Genomic DNA, 27,353 nt, shown 5'->3' with positions numbered 1-27,353 from the left:
ATGATCGCTGAAGGTGGAAATGCTGCTACGATCTGAGAAACCATCATATGAATTTGTGTTTCCAGTGGTGTCCAGAACAAAAATAAAGACTGATGTAATTCCCACATATTTACAAATTTATTTGCAGCTTCGTGCTGAATTTGCTGTTTGAAGACAGCTTGAGCCCCATCAACAGATAGCAGATTTCACCATGCTAAACGTTTGGTGGTTGGACGAACAAGCACTCAGTCCTGTTCACAAACCGCTGGACCTGGACTGCTCAAACCTGGATTCCTGGATCTTAATGCGACAAATGCAGTAGAATGTTCCTTTAGTGCCCTCGCGAATCAGAAGCTGTGAATCGCAAGCCAACTTCAGCGGTCGGACACATGGAGAAAGCAGTGACATCATCGCCCCGCCTCCTCGCTGTAAATGCTTTTTCTAAATGAATATTGAGACAAGATTCACAGGGTGGACTTGAAAATGCAAATGCAATCCCCTCTTTGCATTTTGGTTTTAATTATGACACACAATAAGCGGTTTTAAGTATAAAATGAAAAAGCATTTTGAAATATTGCTTTTTCATTTTAATTTTGAGTCATTTGATGCAGCTTCAATTTGAAAATTAAAAAGCATTTCTATTAATCCATTTTAAATGTCAAATTAGACATTTCTAAATGAATTTTGCTACACATTTACCAGAAAACTTTTTGAAAATGAAATGTCAAATACCATTTTCATTTTAATTTTAATTAAGTGACAGAATAAGCTGTGTTGAGGAAGGAAATGAAAAAGCATTTTGGTGGATTGCTTTTTAATTTTATTTTTGAGTCAAAAAATGCAGCTTCATTTTGAAAATGAAAAAGCATTACTGGTTTTGACTTTTCTTTTTATTTATGCTACAGAATCGCTTCCATACTGATCTGGGCAGAGCGTTCAAAACGACGTGTTCATGACACTTTTTTTTAATTACTTTTTTCAAAGTAAACGCAGCTACTGTCTCCCCTCCGGCCTGGGAATGCATCAAAGTTTCCCCAGAGGAGCTGGATTAAGTGGGCAGGGAGAGGGAAGTTCTGGTCATCTTTGCTTAGACTGCTGTCTTCACGACCCGGCCCAGATGAGAGGAAGAAAAGTGAACAAGGAGTGGTGTTTTAAATCAAAACAAAATCAAATTGGTTCCATAATTCAAATGACAAAGCATTTTAAAACTGTAAAGTTAAGATGGAATTCAGTCGTTAAAAATGCATTTGATAATTCAATAAAAAATAACATTTCATTTCCTCATTATGAAGCCACTTTATGGGAGTTTATTTTGTCATTGGTCTTTTGAGCCAAAATTCTGAAAAATAAAAAAAAAGGCTTTTACCACAAAATTAGAACGTTAGCAACGTGACTTCAGTTTGTTACTATGTGCTAAATGTTGATTTATTTTATTGGTCTCTTCATAATATCAAAAGTTCTCTGTCGCCCTCTGGTGGTGAATCAGAGAACCCAAATTTATAAAGAAAGTGGATTAAAAAACGAGCTAATTCTTGCGTTTATTAATATCCATTGATTCATTTCTTCTAATCAGTTCTTATTTCTGTAACTATGGACTTTAATGAAAGACCATGTGATGTTTACATTTATGGTAAAGCAGACTAATCATGTTATTGATTACAACACGAGCGGTTTCTGTGTCTAAAATCAGTCCCAGAAGAGTTCAACCATGACTCAATGCCTGAGCTAAGCTCCTCCCTCTTTGTGTGTCTTTGCATGTGTGTTTGTGTGAGTTGGAGAAAGTTGGGTGATACAAGCGCTGATTTGAATAAGTTATTATTTTAAGCTGTAACAATTATCCCAGATCTGCTGGAAAGACAAATATTACATCAAAGGTGAAATTCTGACACGAAGATGAGCGGAAGATATCTGTCCATCAATACACTGTGGGTTAGGAGGAGAGATGAAGCAGACAGGGAGCAGTGTGGCAGTGTGCACGTGCATGTGAGGGTGGAGATACATGCATGCTGCCAGAGTGAACCATGTGTTCATGAGGGGAACCAGATCCTACCCAGCCCGACCAGCCAGACCAGGAGAGGGGGGGAGAGACCCCAGGCCAGGAGTACCCCTGGCAACAGGACCCAAGCAGCCCAGGAGGGGAGGGGACAGGGGCCCCCCCAGCGCCGAGAGGCATAGGCAAACCCTGCATCGGAGGCCCCAGGCCACAGGACAGGCATCAGCCATGGGGCCACCGGGCACCGGACAACGAGACACGGCCCAAGGCAGAAGCCAGGGCCCGGAGAACCCATGAACCGCCCACCGCCCAGCCGGGGCCCCATCTGCAAGCCAGCCCCGTCACCCGACCCAAGCAGCCCAGAAATCACCGCGCACCCACAGCTCAACACCCCCCACTACTCTACCCTCTGCAACCCTCCTCACCTGCCACATTATCCTACCCCACCTCCCATACCCTCCCTAGTTCCCTCCCCACTCCGCGATGGGATCACACAGATCACATAGTCACCCCTTCCGGCCGATCCAAAACCTCCAGCGCCGCACGCCCGACCACCACTGCAGTTGACAGGAGACCCACAAGCCTGTCCGCCCTGAGAGGACCAGGCTGGTGAAGACCGACCGCCCCTCCCCGACCCCACCAATGTATGGTGGTGTTGGTGTGCTGTGTGTGTGCTGCAGGTAAAATAGGAGGTCTCCAGTGTGGCGTGCCCCACCGCTGCCAAGCAGTAGATCCCCCCCCACTCCCGGAGGAACAGCAGGTTTCCTCCGGGAGAGGAAACCTGCTGTTCCTCAGCTGAGCTTCATCATTCCATCTCAGCAGCAGATGAGGAGGATGTGCTGGTGGAAGGTCTGCCTCACATACTCAGTTTGCAGCTTCTGCTCTCAGATTAGACTTCTAGTTTCTGATGTGAAGCATCTCTGGATAAAACAAATCCCTGTTTTCTCCCTGACAGCTGGGAGGAGTTTCTGGAAGCAGGAACGGCTTTGCATCTAAAAAACATCTGGCCTTCTCAGCGCAGAAAAGACTAGAAATCTCCACACCACTCTAGAACCATCTAGAACAGTTTTATGGGATGTTTTTCAGCTGAATCACTAGGATCCATCTTCATGTTAACACCAAAGTGATTGTGTCAGATGAAATCTTTCCTATTTGTAGGAGTTTCCTTCATGTCCAAATAGGTTGTTCAACTGTAGAGTTTGTCACAGACGCTCAAACTCATGAAGAGTTCAGCGGGAAGTTGAGTACGAGGCTTTGAAATCAGCAGCAGTTTGAGTCCATTCTGATGTTCCATTCAGGTTTCTGCTACAACAAGCCTTTATTTTGAAAGAGCCAGTGGGGTAGAAAAAATAGAAGGTGACTCTGAGGATGGGATTACCAACCCCCCCTGGAATGTTGACCCCTGTGCAGTGGACTAGTGGGAGCAGGGACGGCTGAACCAATCACAGAAGACTGCTGCAGCTTTCCCTCCAAAATTGAACCAATCAGATGTTGTTGTTTGGATTCTTTGTCTTGAAGTTTCACATGTGGAAGCTTCCAGAGTCTTTTCTGTTTGCTCTGCAGGCTGAGCAGAACTGACTGCTGCAGAATCACAGGGACTTTCAGGAAAATCTCCAAACAGGAGAAAAGTTTCCTGTGATTGTGAGACTGGCAGAGGATCAAAGCTGTAGTGAAGAGGACGGCGGTGTTTGTGGCAGTTGGAGCTGAAGATCGGAGCAGGAACCATGTCTTCCCTTCAGTCTCTGAGAGAGTTGATCAGCGAGCGACTAGCTGCTGCTACTGAAGAAATCTGCAGACTCTGTGAAGGAACCATCGTCCAGTACGAGCAGGAGCTCTGTCGTCAGCGCAGACTGCTGGATGTCCTCTGGAAACCACAGCTTCAGATCCACCAAATAGGTATGTTACCTTCATCAAAGGAAGAGAGAAGCCCTTTGATTCAAGATTCAACATCGGTTTTATTGCCATTTCACACAGGATTTGCACAGAAATACAGGACAGACCAGATGTTGTTTCTCACTATTAACAACAGTGCAAAAGAGCAAGCAATAATATAGCATCAAGTAAATAGAATAGAAAAATACCAATAAAATTAAATGAAATAGAGACCAGCTTTCAGTATAAACAGTCTTGTTTCATTTAAGTGACTATGTGCAGAAGCCTTTTTGTATGGGGAGGGAGGGTGGTAGAGTCTATGTCCATGTATTGTGTCGTTTGGGGGGTTGGGGGGGGGTCATCCTTTGAGTCTTATTCCAGAGTGGAGTTTGTGAGAGCATGACTGCAGGACAGTCCGTTCAGCAGCCTCACAGCCTGTGAGAAGAAGCTTTTAAACATCCTGCTCGATCTGCAGCTGGTATTCCTGGGGGGTATTCCAGAAAGCAGGTTATGCTAGCTCCCACAGTAAGTTTGAGGCTAAGGAAGTTGATAACCTCAGCTTTCGGTTCCAGAAACAGAGGTATGTTTCAGGGTATGTCAAGTTGCCAAAGCAACTCATGCTCTGAACCTGGTGTGGAGCAGGTTTAGTTGAAGGTTAGTTTGTTTTCCACCACGAGAGGGTGATAATACCACGTATTGATGTTTAAGGATAAACTTTTTTACTTTGAACTAACTTAATTATTTGCTTCAGTTAAGATAAATCTTTGTTTTTAGACCAAATGTGTTTAGTTGTTTAGCGGTTTTACTGTGTTTTACCGAGTTATTTTGTCCTGCTTTGCATAAGTGTCTGCACCATGAGTGAGAGGGAGGGAGAGGATGATGAGTTTATGTAGCACCACTACTATCTACTGTTGTAGTGTTAATGTTGGAAAACTGGTAAATGAATGTGAATCTACAGTGAACATTGTTTCTTTCTTTTTATTGTTATAAAAATGAGAATATCTGCCGGCTCAAACTTAGACATATGAGAGTTCAAGAATTATAATTTATTACGATGGAAAAAAGATTACTTCAATTAGAGTACTATGACATTTAGTACGATAAATATGTAAATTTGAGTTGTATAAACAATTATTGAGTTTTATAGACGTAAGAAATTAGGTTGAATAAATTTAACTCAATTACTTGTTACCAATAGAAGTAATTCATTTAAGTTGGCAAAATTGGATAAGTTATATATATGTATATGTATATATATGCGTCACAAGGAAAATGGAAATAAGATCAGAAAATTGTGCGTTTATTTTGTCCGTTCTTTTTCTCCAAGCAAAAACTATTTCTTTTGCTGATGATGCAGCCGTATTACTTTTTTGTTGCGCGTATAATCTTCATACGCCGTCATTAAAATCTCAGACTCCATCTCACTGAAGTATAGCGCTCTCTTTTTTTCTCCTGAACTTGCTTACTCTGGGCATGTGGGTTCCAAAAGACCGGATATGAGTTAGCGAAATTACGCTCGACTTGGTAACCCTGGGTTAATGCACGTGCACGTCAAGTACATATAGACATTCTCAATGGATCGCCTATTTCCGGAGTCACCATGGAAACGCATAGTGAAAAAAAGAGAGCGCTACACTTCAGTGAGACGGAGTCGGAGATTAATGACGGCGTATGAAGATTATAAGACCATCAAAAAAGTAACACGGCTGCGTCATCAGCAAAAGAAAGAGTTTCTGCTTGTAATAGAAGAACAGAAAAAGTAAACGCACAAGTTTATGATCTTATTTCCATTTTCCTTGTGACGCATATATACATATATATATATATATATATATATATATATAAATTGGATAAGTTTTATATATATATAACTTATCCAATTTTGCCACTTTAAATTGATTACTACTTTTGGTAACAAGTAATTGAGTTAAATTTATTCAACCTAATTTCTTACGTCTATAAAACTCAATAATTGTTTATACAACTCAAATTTACATATTTATTTAACTAAATGTCATATTACTCCAATTTCATTAATTTTTTTTTTCTATCTTAATGAATTATAATTCTTGAACTCTCATATGTCTAAGTTTGAGCCAGCAGATATTCTCATTTTTATAACTATAAAAATGGCGAAACAATATGCAACAGGTTTATACGTTCATTTAGGAATTTCCCAGCATTGTCATTACACTTTCATACCGTAGTGGTGCTATATAAAATCATCATCCTCTCCCTCCCTCTCATTCATGGTGTAGAGACTTATGTAAAGCAGGACAAATTAACTTGGCAAAACACAGTAAAACAGCTAAACAACTAAACACATTTGGTCAAAAACCCACACCTTAACCCAAATCCAGACAGGCAAAGGGAATGGTATCCCACAATCCCTTGCGGAGCCGATCTAACAGCAGCACCAAAGTTACAACTACTTAATTGAATTAATTTGAATGAAAGCAAAATAAATGTCTGAAAACTACGTGTTATTTTTAAACTGACTTAACAAAAAAAAAGATTTATCTTAACTGAAGCAAATAATTAAGTTAGATCAAAGTAAAAAAAATTATTTTTCCAACATCCATATGTGGTCTTATCATCCTCTGACGGTGGAAAAAGTATTTGAGGTTCTTCATCCACTAAATTATATTCAAATGGTCTGAAAACAAACTAACATTCAACTAAACCTGCTCCAGACCAGGTTATGTTCAGAGCATGAGTTGACATGGCAACTTGACATACCCTGAAACATACCTCCATTTCTGGAACCGAAAGTTGAGGTTATCAACTTCCTTAGCCTCAAACTTACCGTGGGAGCTAGCATAACCTGCTTTCTGGAATACCCCCCAGTGCAGCTGATAACCCTGACTAGATACATCATCAATGACCACCACCTTATTACTAATAGTGTCTAACCTTTTTTGAAACTTTTTTGAAAACTTATGAGTTTTTTTATTTGGTGTTTGACCTAATGAAAACTGAAAGACTGACATCACCTAACATCACATAACCCTAACGGTCATGACTGTGAAACAGAAATAAGACGTTACATTGTGTTGTTTATATAAAGTCCAGTGCTACTGAAAAAAGGGGATTTAGATCTTTCTTGACAATACACAAAGACCTTTAAAGGTATAAAAGGTCTCCTTTTTTGTCTTTTTGTCCCTGCAGTCCTCCCTCAGCATTATGTGAGTGAAGAGGATTTTTGCAACCAACAGAGGAATTTGAGAGTGGAACAAGAGGAACCAGATTCTCCACAAATTAAAGAGGAACAAGAAGAACCAGAGCCTCGACACATTAAAGAGGAACAAGAACCGACACAGATTAAAGAGAAATTAGAAGAACCAGAATTTCCATTGAGAAAAGTGGAGCAAGAGGAACTCTACATCAGTCAGTTTGAAGGGCAGCTTGATCTGAAGGAGGAGACTGATACCTTGATGGAGATTCCTACTTATGAGGAAGATGAGAACAGTGAAGCAGATCTAAACAATCAGCAGAGCTTTAATGTAACTGACAGTCAGGATGAAGAAAGAAACCAACTTGAAGAATCAACGTCAACTACAGATGAAGAGACTGACCCACAGAACACAGATCAGAGGAAGAGACGACACAGAAGTCATGTCCAAAGTGTGGACACTTCGCACATGTCAGAAAGTCTGTGCCACTCTGATGTTAGAATAAACTTCACAAACTCAACTTTGGTTAAGAAACGTAAACAATATTCAAGCGAAAAGAGACTTTCTTCTGTAAAGTCTGTTAAAAGCTCAAGAATTGTTAGAAATCTCTTGGGCTCCACAAAAAAAGAGTCTGATGACAGACATCATATCTGTTCAGAAAGTGGGAAAAGTTTTGGTTTTAAGTTTAGAACATACACGAGAACCCACTCAGGAGTGAAGCCTCATTCTTGTAAAGAATGTGATAAAAGTTTTAGTTGTGTATCCCATCTTAAAACGCACATTAGAACTCATACAGGAGAGAAGCCTTTTTTGTGTAAAGAATGTGATAAAAGTTTTAGTTGTGTATCTAATCTCAAAAGACACATTAGAACTCATGGAGGAGAAAAGCCTTTTTCTTGTAAAGAATGTAATAAAAGTTTTAAATGTTTATCCAATCTCAAAACGCACATTAGAACTCATACAGGAGAGAAGCCTTTTTCGTGTCAAGGCTGTGATAAAAGTTTTAGTTGTTTATCTCATCTCAAAAGACACGTGGGAACTCATGGAGGAGAAAAGCCTTTTTCTTGTAAAGAATGTGATAAAGGTTTTAATTGTCTATCTAATCTCAAAAGACACATGAGAACGCACACAGGAGAGAGGCCTTTTTCTTGTAAAGAATGTGATAAAAGTTTTAGTTGTATATCTCATCTCAAAAGACACTTGGGAACTCACACAGGAGAGAGGCCTTTTTCTTGTAAAGAATGTAGTAAATGTTTTAGTCGTGTATTTGATCTCAAAAGACATATGAGAACTCACACAGGTGAAAAGCCTTTTTTGTGTAAAGAATGTGATAAAAGTTTTATGTATTTATCTCATCTCAGAAGACACTTGAGAACTCATACAGAAGGGAAACTGACCTGAGGTCAGCTATCAAAGCAGCCTGATCTTTAATTAAATGTACACAGGCTGATGTCCTCCATACCACATTGAAGCAGTTATTCAGTAATGATGAGACAGAAGTGACTATTGAATGCATTGAAGTGAACAGATTTTGAAATTTGATATGAGTCCTCAAATTTTTTTTCATCCCAAATAAGGGATTGTATAATAATTTTAAACATCATGAGTTTCACTTTTTAAACAATTTAACTTTATTAAATTCATTATATCAGATGTACTTCTAAATAGAAATGTGTTGTTTTGAATTATGAGGGTATGTTTTAAATTTGATAATGTTCAATTTTTGTTGGTTGATTTTTCTTAGATTTTTGTACTTCTATGATTTTGTTTAAAGTTTTTGGGTTAACTGTTGTTGTCTGTATAAGGGACACTGGCAGATGAAGTGTACATTATTCTATGCCGTGGATGTTTGATCTCTTGCTTCTGCGAAGTGCGTTAATTTCTGATGATTCACCCTTTGAAGGCCAATAACCCACTTATACCATGGTCACTTACAAAAGAAATAAATATTCAATCAGTTTTTAGTACTTTAATGTTTGTTATTTTTGGGATCTAAATCACGTTTTTCACAAAAAGCGGACTATTTGTCACGTGTCACAGTAACATATCTCAACGGCGGAGCCAGCACTGACTTTGACTCTAGTGGCAAAGGAAAGCAATAAATATGCTGATTGTCACAATAAGATAATCTCTGTGCTATCCTAGGCACAGGATACATTGGGAGGTGGGTCATCTAGACCCACTACACAGTACGCTGAACCCTTTTTCTTCAATGATTTTTGAACCTCACTGGTGTCCATGGATTCCATTCCATTTTTAATGCGAAGAATAAAGTCAGACGAGACAGTTAATGTTTGATCCAAGTCCAAGTTTTTTTCCTCTATAGAAGTAATTATCTATGTAATTTTGGCTTTTAGGACCCAGCAGGCACTTTCTGTTTGGAACGCAGAGGGAAATGAGTTACTCAGTCCAGGTGTCTGATACAGTCACTGGGAGGACCTGCTGATGGTGAAAAAAACCCTTACCTTCTCACTGATCTAGATCACTGTCCAGGAGGAGAGAATAACCAGAGGAGAAGAGAACATATGTTTAAAGTCTCACCAGCTGTTACTTATCCAGATGTGTTAAATTTGTTTTCCACATTTGATCCATCCCTTGTGGGAGCGGTGAGCTGCAGACACACCCGCCCTCAGGGGGGGTTTGAATGCAACTCCTTTAAGTTGAGAACCCAGCAGGGAGGCTTTGGTCCCATTTTTCAAGTCTTTGGTTTGACTTGACCAGGGGTTGGCAACCCACGGCTCCGAAGCCACATGTGGCTCTTTCATCCTTGTGCTGTGGCACTCTATGGTTTTGTAAAATAACTATCATGTTCTACAATTGTCGTGGTGCCTTCAACATTGTTGGGTAGTGTGAGCGGGCAGGAGGAGGACTACCAGCTGCTTCATAAGAAAAAATAGTTGTCATCCATAAAATTAATGTAATTTAATGGGGTTTACTGGATTTTATGGAAAGTTAAAGAAAAAAAAGAAACAAGTTTCCATAAGTGAATTTGTTTCCATCATCTCACTCATCTTAACTCTGCATTTTTGATGGACAGAAAAGTCTATTCAAGGTTGTGGAAAATGGACAAAAGATCAATGGAAACATCAGCGTCCAGTTTAGAAGAAGAAGAGACCGAAAAACATTCCAAGCAGTGGCGCAAAAAGTACGTATGCAGTTTATGCGTCGCATAGTGGCGCCGGCCAAAGGGACCGCCAAACCAAAGTTGTGAAAATTATTTATAGTCCGTATTTATAACGATAATATATGTGAACTTTTTGTGCACATATATTTACATAAAATGATCAGTAACAGAAGCACATCATGACTGATTGAGCACCGCAGCCGCTCCTCCCTCCCTCAGGTCTTACAGAGAACCCAATCGAACGTGATGGAGTTCTCTGTCGCGCAGACACGTGCGAGGGCGCACCTCAGATTGTTTTTATATGAATTGTGTGATCATCTGATGGCATGATTAAATGGAAAGGCAAAAGAAAAAATAAAATAAGAAAATAAAGGAGCTTCTTTGAACTGATTTTGCTGTAACACTGAAAAAGTTTTTATTCTTTGATGAAACAGCACTAAATAATGATAAAAGCTGCTCCTATGAGCAGAAGGGAGAAGAATGTGTGATGGTGGGTTAGATGGTGTTTTTGTGTCTTTTTATATTGGTGAAAGTTTGGATAATTATTTTATGTGAGTGACTATTTAGTTCACAGCCTTTTGCTTTTGATATCACTTTGGCTGAAGAACACTTTGGATTTTAATTTAGATTTGGAGATGTTTGCAACAATGAAGAAATCTATTCTATTACAACAAGCAGCTGTGAAGATGGAGAGAAAGAATCAGGACAGTTAGAGGAAAGAAACAGGCTGGCCTTATGGTGGATGACGAGAGAGTAATGAAAATACTTGCAGATGAATGCAGCTGTTGGTTTTTTATTGTAAATATTGTGACGGGAGAGCGGTGCTGAAGTACAGCCTCCATCGACATACTGAAAGTAACACGACTGGAGATTACTACAGAAAAATGTATTAATTATTTGTTTCGACTGTATAGCTGTTTTGGTGGAGCAGAGGAAGGGAGGTTTGTGTGAATCGCGTTTAGGTAATGGCAACGCTCGCGCCACCGCCGGTTTCCCGGCAAAAAAGGAACAGTAATTTACTGATATGTTAAAGAGTTATGATTGACCATTTAGGGTTTTTCTCGAAATTTAAATTAAAAAATCTTGTAAAAACGATCATCTGGACTTGGTTTTGTATATTTTACTACAGTCTCCAGAAAACATTCTCTGTATCAAAGACCTGAACTGAGTAACTCCTCCCCCTCACGTTCCAAACAGGAAGTACCTGCTGGCTCCAGGTAGCCAAAATCCTATTGACTTCTACAGAGAAACAGTTGTTACTCAGTCATTCAATGGGTCAGATTAACCATTCTTGCTGTGATACCTTTTAAAACATGTTTTTGCTAATCCCAGTTATTTGTTTTACAAAAGTATTTCTTTATCACAAGTTATTCAAGTTATAGACTGACCAACAGATGCCTCAGTAAACGCATGTTGGGCCTGCTGGCCCCCACCTTGAATGTTTGTTTGACAAATTCCACCAGCCCGCCTTCAGTGGAAGCAGTGTGGACTCCCAACAAGGTTACTCCTGATTGGCGACAGTAGTTGCCATAGAAATGTTGACTCAGACCAATCAATGTCGACTGGCTCCAACGTGGTGACGTCTGTATCACAGAAAAACAACGACAGAATTGACTTTGTTTTGATGGATCCGGAAGTAAAGGGGTGACGTCACACTCGCTCAAACCATTTCTCTGATCCAGTCAAACTGCTTTCTTACCAGTTTTTTCCAGAAATCATCTTGGATAAGAGGAAAGACACCTTCAGCTCAAAACCAAGTCTTCCCAGACCTTTTTCATAACTTTTCTTTTTAAAATTCAGAACTTATAACCTGCACATTTTCACAAAACAGTTTGACGTGCGTGGAAAACTGGACCTCAGTAATTGCTACCTTAATTTAATTGTAAAACGAACATGACATTGGAGCCAACAGCTGTGTTTGTAACATAACATGACCAGATGTGCCCTTTTGCATGGAGTATCTTCATTTCTGTTTGATACCATTCCATGTCATGCTCAACAACACGCAAAACACTCTTGTCAATGTTAACGCTCACTTTTAGAATCTATCTGATTGATAATATTTTAGACAAAACACGTTATTTTCTAGTAGTTTATTATGGAATAGACAGACATGCAAGCTAAATATGGAAGTTTTTCTGTTCCATCAGATTCTGAATATTTTTAACCCTTGAATTTTCATTCTGAATATTAACCTTTGAATTTTCATTCTGAATGTTTTTTAACCCTAAGATTTTGATGGCCCAGAATTCAATGTAAAAAACTTTAATGGGGAAGACGCTGCTTTTATTGTTTCACTAGAACAACTACTCGATCTAAGAACATATCGATATCCAGCCATTTTTTACCAAATTTTGCACATTTTACGCAGATGAAAGTTAAATCTTTCGTCCTTTAAAGGCTGCAGGTGGTGCAGATGTGGGAAAGTTTTGGGTTCAAAGCCTTTCTGACTTAGAAGGACCAAAAGTATCTAGAAGATGAACGGGTTCATTCTTAAGGCCCGTACACACCGGGACGAATATTTGCCAGCGTTTTTCAACACGTTTTTGCGTTCACACCCAGGCAATTTTCGCTGACGATGAGCCGAGCGAACATGCAATTTCATTCCCTGACATTAAATGGCGCTTAATGTAAAACAGAAATACTCCTGTACACAAGGTGGCGCTGCGCAACGTTACGCTTCTTAAAGTCACAAGTATTCACGCACTTGTCAGAATCAAACAAAGAAAACATGAATATTTCCAGCACCAGTAGCTCTAGCTCCAGTTCCAGCGATGAGGAAATTATTGTTCTGTTGAATGATGAAAGACGCCGGAAAAGACGCCGATTTTGGGTACATCCCATAGTTACGAGAAGAGAAGAACATGGGGAGTTTTATCGACTGGTACAAGAGCTGAAAATGTATCATGAGCTTTTTCGGGGATATTTTAGAATGTCCGTCAGTGAGTGCATCTTCTTCGTCTTATTTCTTCACGGCAGTGTAGACGCTACTTGGCGTCTATCTTCTTCGCTGGTATGTGTGCTCAGCAAGACAGTTTTGTGTTTGAGCGCCCCCAAGTTATGCTTTACTGTAACTTCAGAAGCTCCAGACACGTGTGCAAAAGCGCCATTCTCATTGGTCGTACAGTTTTTGAATTTGGTGCCCTTTGTTTAGTCACGAGGCGTTAAACGTCGGCGAATATCACGCGTGAAATTCGTCCCGGTGTGTACGGGCCTTTAGGCTGCAGGAAAAACCGTTCCAGACTGTTGGAAACAGGAGCAGCTTTGGTCTTGGAGTTGACCGTATTCTCAGATGAAATCTTCTCCAATATCTGCTGCTTCCATCACCTGAGAGACTTGTTCTTCCATCCAACATCAGCTCCTCTGAAAGAACCACCTACATGTGTGAACTGGAGGCGGAGCTTATATGGGATTTAAAAACTATGGACCAATGTTCTCTTTCTGGATCAAATCGACATCTTTGATGGACCTGAATGGGATGCAGTTCTTTCTTTCTTTTTTAACTTGAACTGTCCAACAGCTAAGCAAAGTAATGAGAGCTGAAATCCTTTTGTGTTGGACATTTTTACTTTTACAACAGGGGTTGTGTATCTTATGATACACCAGATTTATAGTTAAATAAACCCTTTTTTTAAAAGAAAGAAAGAAAGAAAAGGAGGAAAGAAGAGAGAGGGATGACAGATAAGGGGGGGTGATTATGGTAGCGAGGGTAAGACCATGAAGCGTCAGAAAGCAACAAGTTGCTGGAGCTTTATAATCACAACTGACAGGTTAAGATGCATGAAAAATGTAATATGAGCGGGGCCCACACACACACTCAAACGTTACAAACACACCTGTTGGCTCCAGATCTGTTCAACACAAACAAGTCTCCATGGAAATACTACAAATAAGATTCACACACGGCTACTTATGCATTCAGTCACACAAACCGCTTGTGCAAAGATGAGATAGCACCTGTGCTCGAGTGAGTGTTTATGTTCTTCTGGGGTGAATGATGGAATGTAAAAAGAGGGACAGAACCCAGCTGCCCCCCCCCCCACCCCACCCCCACCAAGGCCCCCACAGCAGCGGCAGCCATGACCCCCCCCCCCAACACCCGCACAGTACAACAGATAGAGAAAGAAAGACCGCCCGCCGGGCAACCAAATCTGCCACTCCGGGCAGGGCCAGCGTGACTGCCACAGCGGCCCCCAAAGCCAGAGATCAGGGGGCGCAGTGGGTAGAGAGTGCAAGCCCCAGCTCGACCCGAAGAGCAGCCTCCCCACCGCGCCCAGGGGGCCCAAAGAGGGGCCCCGCCCCAGGGGGGCACCCCAAACCCCAGACAGGCGGCCCACCATCACCCAGGAGTTCTGAGCATCCTCCAGCCCCAGGCACGAATCAGGACCCCCCAGGGAAGACCCGCCCCCATGCTCCAGGCAGCCCCCCCAGGACATAGTTAGTCCAGGAGAGAGCAAGGCGTGGGGGGCACCCAAGAGGAGCGAGGGTCCCCAAAATGGAAAATATGTGTGATGTATGTGTGTTAGTGAGCGTGTGTGTGTGCGTGTATGGGTGTGTGTGTTGGAGTGTGTATTTTGTGATGTAAAGGGAGTGTGTGTACTAAAGGGTGTGGTTAAAATTGGCAGGTAAGGCACTGAGAGGACATCTTCTGCTTGCAAACAGTGATGTCCAAGCACCCCCTAGAGGTCTTAGATGTCTAAAGTGAAATTAAAACAGAGAGGGGAGGGGGCACGTTCCATGCGGCAACAGAAGGGAAGGGGGGCCACTGCCAAGTACCTCCTCCCCCAAAGGTGGATTTCAGCCCGACCCCCCTCACCCTAATAGGGGATGCAATTCTGATCAATTGGATGGAGAGCCAGTTGATTAGAGTCAATCATATGTTTTGTTTTTTAATTTGAGGAAATCGTTCTTGCTTTTTTTTTGTTGCCTGATGATGTTACAGCTTTACTCTGTGTGGGAGTTGGATGCTCTGTCACATGTGGCGGGAATCTCTGCTGTTCTGGAAGTGGATTCTCTGAGCATGTGGCACAAAGGTTGAAGTTTTTTTCTTTTTCTGATGATTCAAACCTGTAAAAGAGTTTAGTTTGTATGATCAGGAAACTGAAAATGACGACGTCAGCAGAGCAGACAGAGGAGGAACACCGTCAACAATAATGCTCCAACAGGCATTTTACTGACTCAGCAAAAACATCTGTTTGTTTTGATTTGTTCTGTCCAGCAGCTGAACAAATGGAAGAAGGTTGTAGGTTCAGTGGACCAAGAGCTGGAGGTTCAGTGGACCAAGAGCTGGATCATCTAAAGGAAAACGGGGTCCTTACACAACATCTCTGTGAGGATAATTTTGGAATTACTGGGTAAATTTTTCTGAATTATTGGTTACATCTTATAAATTCACATGAATAATGAGGGTCATGAGGGCAAATCTATATTTTCTTGCTGGTTTCTTATTGAATAGAGTGATTACAATCAGACTAGTGAAATAATCTAAATGTTTATTAATATCCATTGATTCATTTCTTCTGGTCAGTTCTTATTTCTGTAGGTATGGGCTTTAATGAAAGACCATGTGATGTTTACATTTATGGTAAAGCTGACCAAGCATGTTATTGATTACAACACGAGTGGTATCTGTGTCTAAAATCAGTCCTAGAAGAGTTCAACCATGACTTCAATGCCTCAGCTAAGCTCCTCCCTCTTTGTGTGTCTTTGTGTGTGTGTTTCTTGTTTGTTCCCCTGACTGCAGCAGTATGTAGACAACAAGAACCTGATTCCTAGAGAAAAGTGACTGTTTCAGCTCTAAGGGGTCTGAACTCCATCTGAGAAGATAAACTAACTCATCAGTCCCGCTGTCCCTGAAGACCGGCTTCATGTTCAGAACCAGGTTCAGGTTCTGGGCTGGGAAGCATCTCTGGATAAACCAAATCCCTGTTTTCTCCCTGACAGCTGGGAGTTTCTGGAAGCAGGAACGGCTTTGAATCTAAAAAACATCTGGCTTTCTCACCGCAGAAAAGACTAGAAATCTCCACACCACTCTAGAACCCTCTAGAACAGTATTATGGGATGTTTTTCACCTGAATCACTGGGATCCATCTTCATGTCAACATCAAAGTGATTGTGTCGGATGAAATCTTTCCTGTTTGAAGGAGTTTCCTTCGTGTCCAAATAGGATCACAGATCTCCCATCAGGCCTTGCAGCTCCTGACTTTGTGATTAGTTCCTGCAGAAACTCTTGGAATTCTCATGTTGATTCTCTAACAGTTGACATCCATGGAGATTTTCACTGCTGTTGTTCAACTGTAGAGTTTGTCACAGACGCTCAAACTCATGAAGAGTTCAGCGGGAAGTTGAGAACGAGGCTTTGAAATCAGCAGCAGTTTGAGTCCATTCTGATGTTCCATTCAGGTTTCTGCTACAACAAGCCTTTATTCTGAAAGAGCCAGTGGGGTAGAAAAAATAGAAGGTGACTCTGAGGATGGGATTACCAACCCCCCCTGGAATGTTGACCCCTGTGCAGTGGACTAGTGGGAGCAGGGACGGCTGAACCAATCACAGAAGACTGTTGCAGCTTTCCCTCCAAAAGTGAACCAATCAGATGTTGTTGTTTGGATTCTTTGTCTTGAAGTTTCACATGTGGAAGCTTCCAGAGTCTTTTCTGTTTGCTCTGCAGGCTGAGCAGAACTGACTGCTGCAGAATCACAGGGACTTTCAGGAAAATCTCCAAACAGGAGAAAAGTTTCCTGTGATTGTGAGACTGGCAGAGGATCAAAGCTGTAGTGAAGAGGACGGCGGTGTTTGTGGCAGTTGGAGCTGAAGATCGGAGCAGGAACCATGTCTTCCCTTCAGTCTCTGAGAGAGTTGATCAGCGAGCGACTAGCTGCTGCTACTGAAGAAATCTGCAGACTCTGTGAAGGAACCATCGTCCAGTACGAGCAGGAGCTCTGTCGTCAGCGCAGACTGCTGGATGTCCTCTGGAAACCACAGCTTCAGATCCACCAAATAGGTATGTTACCTTCATCAAAGGAAGAGAGAAGCCCTTTCATTCAAGATTCAACATCGGTTTTATTGCCATTTCACACAGGATTTGCACAGAAATACAGGACAGACCAGATGTTGTTTCTCACTATTAACGACAATAACAACAGTGCAAAAGAGCAAGCAATAAAATAGCATCAAGTAAGAACAATAAAAATAACAATGAAATAAAATGAAATAGAGACCAGCTTTCAGTATAAACAGTCTTGTTTCATTTAAGTGACTATGTGCAGAAGCCTTTTTGTATGGGGAGGGAGGGTGTTAGAGTCTATATCCATGTATTGTGTCTTTTGAGGGGGGTCATCATTTGGGTCTTATTCCAGAGTGGAGTTTGTGAGAGCATGACTGCAGGAGGACAGTCCGTTCAGCAGCCTCACAGCCTGTGAGAAGAAGCTTTTAAACATCCTGCTCGATCTGCAGCTGATGCTCCTGAACCTCCTCTCAGTTGGCATGAGGGAGAACAGTCCATGAGAGGGGTGCTGGGGTCCCTGATGACGGAGGTTGCTCTGCGTAGGCAGCGGTGCTCGTATAACTCCTCCAGGATCAGGAGAGGTCCTGACAATCCTGGTGAGCTTGTTTGCAGCTGCCAGACCAGGATGTGAAGCTCTGTGTCAGGATGTTATCAGTGGTGCCCTTGTAGAAGGTGATAAGGTGAGGTGTCTGAATTCCAGCCTTCCTGAGTCTCCGGAGGGGATGGAGATGCTTTAATGCTTTACTGATGACTACAAGTCATTAGTGCATCTGGCTGGGCTTGACGTTGCACTGTGTCAATAAGATCAAAATTTCTCCATAGCCGAAAGATTCATTGGTCTGGGAGCTGCTCACGTGTCTTAAATATTGCAACCGTGTTGTTAATTACAATTAAAACTTACATCAGCTCTTTGCGAAAATTCTTATTTTTCAAACGCATCGTTTTACTAAAATAAGATACCAGAACACGTTAGCTTAGGGAAGCTAACTTAGCCCACATTTGCATTTATAAGGTTACTACATGAAATACAAGCTACGCGAAAACATTACCATTACCAAATCACAGAGCCCGTGGTGAAAAGTAATAATGAGCTAGCGGTTAAATAGTAGTAACGGTTAGCTGATTTAAAATGTGCGGCAACTAAACGTAAGACTTAAAACTTTGCTACAACAACTTCTTTTTACCACACGCATTAATTCTCCGATGACATGATCCTGCAAAACAGCTCAACAAATTAAGATGAAAGACTTTACATACATCATTGTTTAATTCAGAACAATATTCGAAGGTAGAAACTCGTGGAAGACGCCATGAATACAAAGGATATGCTAAAAGGAACATCAAAAGAAGCAACACATATATAATACAGAGGCGAAAGTCAAAAAATAAAAAATAACTTAATACGACTTACCTAGACGTACCTAACTTGGGCTCACTGCGACTCGCTTCAGACCTCCGCCACCTTGAAGACTTCTGAGTATGTTGCTGAGTTTACGTTTATGGGCGTACGTTATGACGTAATTAGGTCTCTTTACTGATAAGTTTTGACACCAAGGTTTCATTTACTCAAATTGTTTTAGTCCAATAAAGATATAACTGTAGTCAAAGTTGAATCGGCTTATAGGTTTTAAGCTGACTCGACTTGCTTGTTACTTTTGAGTTCTGTGATTATAAAACGACTGAGCTCATTGGACTATTCAGGTTAACATGCAGAATCATCTATTTTTAAACCCACCTTTCCCCCATTTCTTTTATACTAATACCCCCCTCTCTCTCTAACATCCCACGCGTCCTAAAAACTGTTATAAATATAATTGAAAAAATGTAAACGTTTTTACAGTATAAAAGGTGTTAAGGCGCAGGCACGATAACGCCCTGTTCAGACCCTCAGCGCTTCTAGAGAGGGTTAATAAAACATCCAGTCTCTGTTCTTTAGAATAAACTTTTTTTTCACTGTTCTCCCTAACTGAATAACACAAACTGAATAGTCACTTACTTGAGCGCTCTTGTCTCCCTTCCTCCTTTATCCTACACAAGCGCTAAAGACACACAGCAGACACACAGAGGTGTATGGAAGCGATTCTGTGGCATAAATAAAAAGTCAAAACCAGAAATGCTTTTTCATTTTCAAAATGAAGCTGCATTTTTTGACTCAAACTTAAAATGAAAAAGCAATCCACCAAAATGCTTTTTCATTTCTTTCCTCAACACAGCTTATTCCTTCACTTAATTAAAATTAAGATGGTATTTGAGATTTCATTTTCAAGACGTTCTCTGGTAAATGTGTAGCAAAATTCATTTAGAAATGTATAATTTGACATTTAAAATGGATTAATAGAAATGCTTTTTCACTTTCAAATTGAAGCTGCATTTTTTGACTCAAAATTAAAATGAAAAAGCAACCAAAATGCTTTTTCATTTTATACTTCTTTATATACTTTATATTTCTGTCACTTAATTAAGATGCTAATGAAAATGGTATTTGACTCACTTTCTCAGTGAGCATTAGTAGAGGAGAGGCAGGGCGATGACGTCACTGCTTTCTCCGTGTGTCCGGCCGCTGACAGACCGAGACAGACTAGGAGCAGTGGAGCTTTCTGGGCAGAGAAGACGGCTTTGTGTTGGTTGTGAACAGGAACATTCCACTGCATTTTTCGCATTAAGATCACCTAAAACCGGGTCCTGTTCACAAACTGCTAGACCTGGACTGCTCAAACCTGGATTCCTGGATCTTAATGCGAGAAATGCAGTTGAATGCTCCTTTAGTGGCCTCGCGAATCAGAAGCTGTGAATCGCAAGCCAACTTCAGCTGCAGGACACACGGATTAAGCAGTGACGTAATCGCCCCGCCTCCCCTCTGCTAATGCTCACTGAGAAAGAATTTTGCTACAAATTTCACAGGGTGGGTGTGAAAATGCAAATGCAATCCCCTCTTTGCATTTTCGTTTTAATTATGACACGGAAAAAGAGGTTTTTAAGTATAAAATGAAAAAGCATTTTGAAATATTGCTTTTTCATTTGAATTTTGAGTCATTTGGTGCAGCTTCATTTTGAAAATTAAAAAGCATTTCTGTTAATCCATTTTAATTGTCAAATTAGACATTTCTAAATGAATCATGCTACACATTTACCAGAGAACATCTTGAAAATGAAATGTCAAATACCATTTTCATTAGCATTTTAATTAAGTGACAGAATAAGCTGTGTTGAGGAAGGAAATGAAAAAGCATTTTGAAGTATTGCTTTTTCATTTTAATTTTGAGTCAAAAAATGCAGCTGCATTTTGAAAATGAAAAAGCATTTTCTGGTTCTGACTTTGCTTTTTATTTATGCTACAGAATCGCTTCCATAGGTGTGCCATCTCCTTTCTTCCTTTCTACATATGCCCTAGAAAAATGCTGCTGCTTTCAGCACATACATACACACACAGGCTTGCGCCAGACTGTCTCTGCATTTCTCCTCCTATGTGAAAACACCAGTTTAAAGCAGTGGGCAAGCTGCTTTTCTGCTTACTCCTCCCATACTGAAATGTTTGAGGGTTATGAGGTAGAAGGACTGCACGGTGGCGCAGTGGTTAGCGCTCTTGCCTCACAGCAAGAAGGCCCTGGTTCAAGTCCCGGCTGGGGGACATGATAAACTACATCAACGCGGGACCTTTCTGTGTGGAGTTTGCATGTTCTCCCCGTGCATGCATCCGTGCATGTTTTCTCCGGGATCTCCGGCTTCCTCCCACTGTCCAAAAACATGCTACATAGGTTAATTGGCAACTCTAAAATGTCCATAGGTGTGAGTGTGAGAGTGAATGGATGTGTGATTGAAGACATTCTACCAGACTGGCGACCAGTCCAGGGTATCCCTTGCCTGCGCCCAAGTGGCCGGGATAGGCTCCGGCAACCCCGTGACCCCGAAAGGGAATAAACGGTCAAGAAGATGAATGAATGAAGAGGTAGAAGGAGCATAGAAGGTTTTAAAATGTAGATACTTGCAATGCAGTTAAGTATGAGGGGCCGTATAAGACATTATTTATTCTGAACCATTCACATGAGAATTTATGGATGCGCAAGTGAGAATACATGTAGGTTCAAGTGAGAATATATGGATGTGCAAGTGAGAATATATGTATGCGTAAGAGAGTATATATGAATGTGAGAGCAAGAATGTATGAATGTGAATGGTTCAGAATAAATAATGTCTTATACGGCCCCTCATAGTTAAGTTCCACTTGGCCTTCACGTCTCTCTCCCTCCCTCACTCCATCTTCTTCTATGACCCACAACTACACATTTGAGGCACCGGCTCATAGGCCGCCCCCTGCTGGCGGAAGAAAATGTATGACTTTTAAATGCGCCTTATCAATCCCGTTTCCTGTTTCTTTCAGCAATCCAAGGTGAGGCTCAGCGGGCTGGTGCCTCATCGCACGTCACTTCTTAGTATCTGAACGGCAAATTCAGCGATTTTGAAAAGAAAAAACACCCAAAAATGGTACATTTAAATGGAAAATTACTGCAAAGCACAAATTACTGATTAAATATAATAATTGAATTTATTTTTTCTCTTTTCTTCCCATATGACAGGTGAGGCACAGCCTCACCTGCCTCTCCTGACTGCACGTCACTGAACATTTAATCGTTAATGCTCATTTTGTATTTGTAGCAACTCAGTCATTTTGATAATAGGTTAATATAGCTAATATAGATACATATTGCATGTGTTGCCATCATTATAAGGCTTAAATAGGGCTTTTAATATTTTGCGGCTCCAGACATATTTGTTATTTGTTTTTTTCGTCCAATTTGGCTCTTTCAACATTTTGGGTTGCCGACCCCTGGTCTATGCAAAGCAGAAGGAATTTATTAGAATTGCTCATCTGAGTTGTGGAGGGACTGTTGGCATGGAAGTAACCCGTTAAAAATCTCATAAAACATTGGTTTACACTCTCTCCCGCAAGTCCCTACCAACCCAGCTCAAACGAGGAAAACAAGGGCGTACATGGATCTATTTGTCAGTGGATGCATCAGAATGGAATAGAGTAGGGAGACTTTGGTTGACGTTTTTACAAATGCAATGTGGTTGAGAAGGTCTGTGCACCAAAGTTTTTTTTTAAACTTGTCCTGTCCAACAGCTGGACAGACAGATGACAGCTAAAGGCCTCTTGTGTTGGACATATTTTACTTTTACAACAGGGGTTATGAATCTTCTGACATACCAGAGGTATGTCTGAATAAACCCCTTTTGTAATCAAGGCCAAACTTTATTCATTTTAATCATATTTGAAAAACCTTTTGTTGGACCGGACGGAAATGGAAAGAAGGGAAGAAGAGAGAGGGATGTTGGGGGGGGGATAGGAGGGTGATCATAGGAGGGGGGTAAAACCATGAAGTAGCATAAAGCAACAAGCTACTGGATGTTTATCATTACGGTAAGGTTCAGATAGAATACAAATCTCAAAGGGGCGGGCCTGTCCACACACACACTCAAATGTTATAAACACACCTGTTAACTGCAAAAATGTCCAAACGTCAACATATACACAATACCGATATTGTTCGCACATGCATACTTATGCCTTCAAGCCAACTAGTGTGAGATATTTCATTCGATCACGCAAATTATTAGTGCAAAGGTGAGCTAACACCTGTGCTCAGTTGAGTGTTTATGTTCTTCTAAAATGGATGATGGAAAATGAAAAGAAGTAGGGGGAGTGACCAGCCACCCCCACACCAAGACCCCCGCCGCATCAGCCGCGGTAGCCAGAAACCCCCAACGCCACGCAGCAGCAGGCAGAGAACAACCGCCCCCCAGGTGACCACGTCCACCACCCAGGCCAGTGCCAGCAGGACCGCCACGAGGCCCCCAGAGCCAGACAGCAGGGATGCATGGGGGGAAAGAGAGTGCCGCCCCAGCCCAACCAGGAGAGCAGCCCCCAGCAGCGCTAGGAGGGCCCAACGCCGGGCCCCAACCGAGAGGGGTGCCCACAGCCCCAGACAATCACCACCCAGGGGGTCTGGGCATCCCCCCGCCCCAACCCCAGGTACGAGCCAAGACCCCTCAAGGGAGACCCGCTCCGCACTCCAGATAGCCACCCACCAGGCCCACGGTTGGTCAAGAAAGGTGCAAGACGGGGGCCAGCCGCCCCCGCCCAGGAGGGGGGCACCCCAGGGAGAAGGGGGCCCACAAGGGCTTTTGTAGACATGGCCCGACCAGGCTCAGCCACAGATGGAAATTGGCGAGGCCCAGCACCCGGCGGCAGGGACCAGAACCCACCCCACAGGGACACAGACACCCCCGGCTCAGGTGTGATATGATCCCAGGCTTCTGGCCTTGCCAGAAAGCTCAGGGATCCCTCTCCCTGCGTGGGGAGAGCACCCCAGGAAACCGGCACCCGGGGGACACAGCCGCCATTGCCAAGGGCCCCGCATGCCCCACCAGGGATGGGGTAGGGGACAGATGGTCCAAGGTCCCACCTTCCTTGCGAAATGACTACGTGCGTGTGTGTTAGTGAGGGTGTGTATGTTCACGTGTGTGTCCTAATGTTGGAATGTTTTTTTAGGGGGAAGGGGTATGTACAAAGGGGGTGCAGTTAAAATTGGCGGGTAGGGCACTGAGGAGACATCTCCTGATTACTCACAGTGATGTCCCATCACCCTCCCCATCAAGGGGCCCTAAATGTCTAAGGTGCAGTTAAAATTGGCGGGTAGGGTGCTAGGAGGGCATCTGCTGCTTGCTGGCAGTGATGTCCAAGCACCCCCCCCCCCCCCCTACCAAGGGCCCTACATGTCTAAGGATATGCACCAAAGTTTCGTGGTGGTGCACCTGGGGAAAACAGGTACACCAGTGCAGCTGATAATCCTGACTAGATACATCATCAATGACCACAACCTTATTACTAATAGTGTCTAACCTTTTTTGAAAAACTTACGAGTTTTAATTTGGTGTTTGACCTAATGAAGACTGAAAGACTGACATCAACTCTAACTGTCATAGCTGTGTTACATTCTGTTGTTTATTTAAGTCCAGTGCTACTGAAAAAAGGGGATTTAGATTTTTCTTGATAATACACAAAGACCTTTAAAGGTATAAAAGGTCTCTTTTTTTGTCTTTTTGTCCCTGCAGTCCTCCCTCAGCATTATGTGAGTGAAGAGGATTTTTGCAACCAACAGAGGAATTTGAGAATGAAACAAGAGGAACCAGATTCTCCACAAATTAAAGAGGAACATGAAGAACCAGAGCCTCAACACATTAAAGAGGAACAAGAACCTACACTGATTATACAGAAACTAGAACCAGAATCTCTATTGATAAAAGTGGAGCAAGAGGAACTCTACATCAGTCAGTTTGAAGGGCAGCTTGATCTGAAGCAGGAGACTGATACCTTGATGGAGATTCCTATTTATGAGGAAGATGAGAACAGTGAAGCAGATCTTAACAATCAGCAGAGCTTTAATGTAACTGACAGTCGGGATGAAGAAAGAAACCAACTTGAAGAATCAACGTCAACTACAGATGAAGAGACTGACCCACAGAACACAGATCAGAGGAAGAGACGACACAGAAGTCATGTCCAAAGTGTGGACACTTCTCACATGTCAGAAAGTCTGTGCCACTCTGATGTTAGAATAAACTTCACAAACTCAACTTTGGTTAAGAAACGTAAACAAACACCAAGCGAAAAGAGACTTTCTTCTGTAACGTCTGTTGAAAGCTCAAGAATTGTTAATAATGTATTTGGCTCCACACAAAAAGACAGACATCATATCTGTTCAGAAAGTGGTAAAAGTTTTGGTTTTAAGTTTAGAACATACACGAGAACCCACTCAGGAGTGAAGCCACATTCTTGTAAAGAATGTGGTAAAAGTTTTACTTGTGTATCCCATCTCAAAACGCACATTAGAACTCATACAGGAGAGAAGCCTTTTTTGTGTAAAGAATGTGATAAAAGTTTTACTTGTGTATCCCATCTCAAAACGCACATTAGAATTCATACAGGAGAGAAGCCTTTTTTGTGTAAGGAATGTGATAAAAGTTTTAGAAGTGTATCTAATCTCAAGAGACACATGAGAACTCATGGAGGAGAAAAGCCTTTTTCTTGTAAAGAATGTGATAAAAGTTTTAAATGTTTATCTAATCTCAAAACGCACATTAGAACTCATACAGGAGAGAAGCCTTTTTTGTGTAAAGGGTGTGATAAAAGTTTTAGTAGTTCATATCATCTCAAAAGACACATTAGAACTCATACAGGAGAGAAGCCTTTTTTGTGTAAAGGGTGTGATAAAAGTTTTAGATGTTTAACTGATCTCAAAAGACACATTAGAACTCACACAGGAGAGAGGCCTTATTCTTGTAAAGAATGTGATAAAAGTTTTAGTTGTTCATCTCATTTCAAAAGACACTTGAGAACTCACACAGGAAAGAAGCCTTTTTCTTGTAAAGAATGTGATAAAAGTTTTAGTTGTTCATCTCATCTCAAAAGACACTTGAGAACTCACACAGGAGAGAAGCCTTTTTTGTGTAAAGAATGTGATAAAAGTTTCAAGGATTTATATAATCTCAGAAGACACTTGAGAACTCATACAGAAGGGAAACCTTGCTTGTAAAGAATATAAAACAAGTTTTAGTGATTTATCTAGTCTCAAAAGCCCTTTTTTGTGTGTGATATAAATGCGATAAAAGTTTTAGTGATGTATTTGACATTTAAACGCAAGTTTTCATAAAACACGTATGAGAACTCACACAGAAGGGAAACTGACCTGAGGTCAGCTATCAAAGCAGCCTGATCTTTAATTAAATGTACACAGGCTGATGGCCTCCATACCACATTGATGCAGTTATTCAGTACTGATGAGACAGAAGTGATTATTGAATGCATTGAAGTGAACAGATTTCTGAAATCTGATATGAGTCCTGAAAAAATTCTTCAGGGATTGTGTAATAATTTTAAACATCATGAGTTTCACTTTTTAAGCTGTTTAACTTTATCAAATTCATTCTTTTAGATGTACTTTTAAATAGAAATGTGTTGTTTTGAATTATGAGGGTATGTTTTGATTTTGATAATGTTCAATTTTTGTTGGTTGATTTTTCTCAGTAGATTTTTGTACTTTTATGATTTTGTAGTATTCACTCTGACCATGGTATAAGCTAAACAATGTTGTCTAAGTTTGTGTATTACCATGCCAACACTATAATTATTTTTAAACATATCTTAATCTAACACTTTAAATGTGATTTGTGAACATACCAAAATAGTTTTAAAAATAAAATAATTGCAGTTTATACTTTGTTGAGTCATGTCAATCACAGTTTAGTGAGAAAAAGGATTTAGTAAAAATGTATGCAGGAAGAGGCGGATAAAGAACCAGACTGGTATTTGTGTCTGGTGTTCTTGTGATTCATGTTTTCTAGTAGACATTAGAACTGTTCTTCTGTTCTGTTTGGTTCTCAGTGTTCTGTTCCAATTTTTAATGCGAAGAATAAAGTGGACTTGAACATCAGTCAGAAGTGGGGTGTCTTTCCCACTGTGTGGGTTTCTGCTGTCTGTTTGTTGTTTGCTGGTTCTAAAGCTGGACTCCTCAGGTCCAGTTCTGACTGCTGAACTCAGGACTGATGTGAGATCACAGAGCTCCATCCAATCATTTGATTGGTTTATAGGTCATATTGACTGTTTTGTCTTTCTTAAATCTGCCTGTTTCAGCTCTGAAGTATCTCCAACTCTACCAAACACCAGTTTCTGCAGCAGAGAAGTTTTTCTTGTAGATCTTCATGAAGCAACGTCCAACTGTTCCAAAGAAACTAAAACCAATGGAAGCATTAGTGTGATGATGTTGTCCACTCACTTAAACCACAATTTTTTCTTTTCTGCTGAGAGATTGGTTTGTTGTTTTATAGTGTTTATGTTCTGCCATCACTTGTTTTCGTCTAGTTCAGACCTCTAGAGGAAGTTTGCTCAGATGCAGTCAAAGAGACCCCCAAAGGAGAACCCATTGACTGCATAATAGAATTGGACTGACCCAGTGTGACCTCACCATTAGAAATGTCTTAATGTCAATTCAGTCGCCATTTCTCTGAAGGATAGTTATGAAGCCAGACGAGACAGTTAATGTTTAATCCAAGTCATGTCTATGTAATTTTGGCTTTTAGGACCCTCCCTCTCCCGCGGCCAGGGCCGTTTCAGCAGGCTGCTGAGTCTGAGCACCTGGCTCCAGTCTGTTG

The 27,353-nt window shown here is 41.3% G+C and overlaps 2 protein-coding genes across 2 annotated transcripts; both read left to right on the top strand.

Moving 5' to 3' along the window:
- The first annotated feature begins 3,443 nt into the window (after positions 1-3,443).
- Positions 3,444-8,977, top strand: LOC111948512 (oocyte zinc finger protein XlCOF22-like). The gene is made up of 2 exons (XM_023962080.1): positions 3,444-3,868; positions 7,013-8,977. The coding sequence occupies exons 1-2, from the start codon at positions 3,697-3,699 to the stop codon at positions 8,416-8,418; spliced, it is 1,578 nt and encodes a 525-aa protein (XP_023817848.1). The 5' UTR covers positions 3,444-3,696; the 3' UTR covers positions 8,419-8,977.
- Positions 8,978-16,715: 7,738 nt separating this feature from the next.
- On the top strand, positions 16,716-26,638 carry LOC105355511 (zinc finger protein 121-like). The gene is made up of 2 exons (XM_011482935.3): positions 16,716-17,141; positions 24,258-26,638. Exons 1-2 carry the CDS (start codon positions 16,970-16,972, stop codon positions 25,736-25,738), a joined length of 1,653 nt encoding a protein of 550 aa, XP_011481237.2. The 5' UTR covers positions 16,716-16,969; the 3' UTR covers positions 25,739-26,638.
- Positions 26,639-27,353: the final 715 nt, after the last annotated feature.

Source organism: Oryzias latipes, chromosome 13, assembly GCF_002234675.1.
Source record: "Oryzias latipes chromosome 13, ASM223467v1".
NCBI lineage: Eukaryota > Metazoa > Chordata > Actinopteri > Beloniformes > Adrianichthyidae > Oryzias > Oryzias latipes.
The sequence above is the reverse complement of the archived record's forward strand: the minus strand, read 5'-3'. Positions and strand labels throughout refer to the sequence as shown.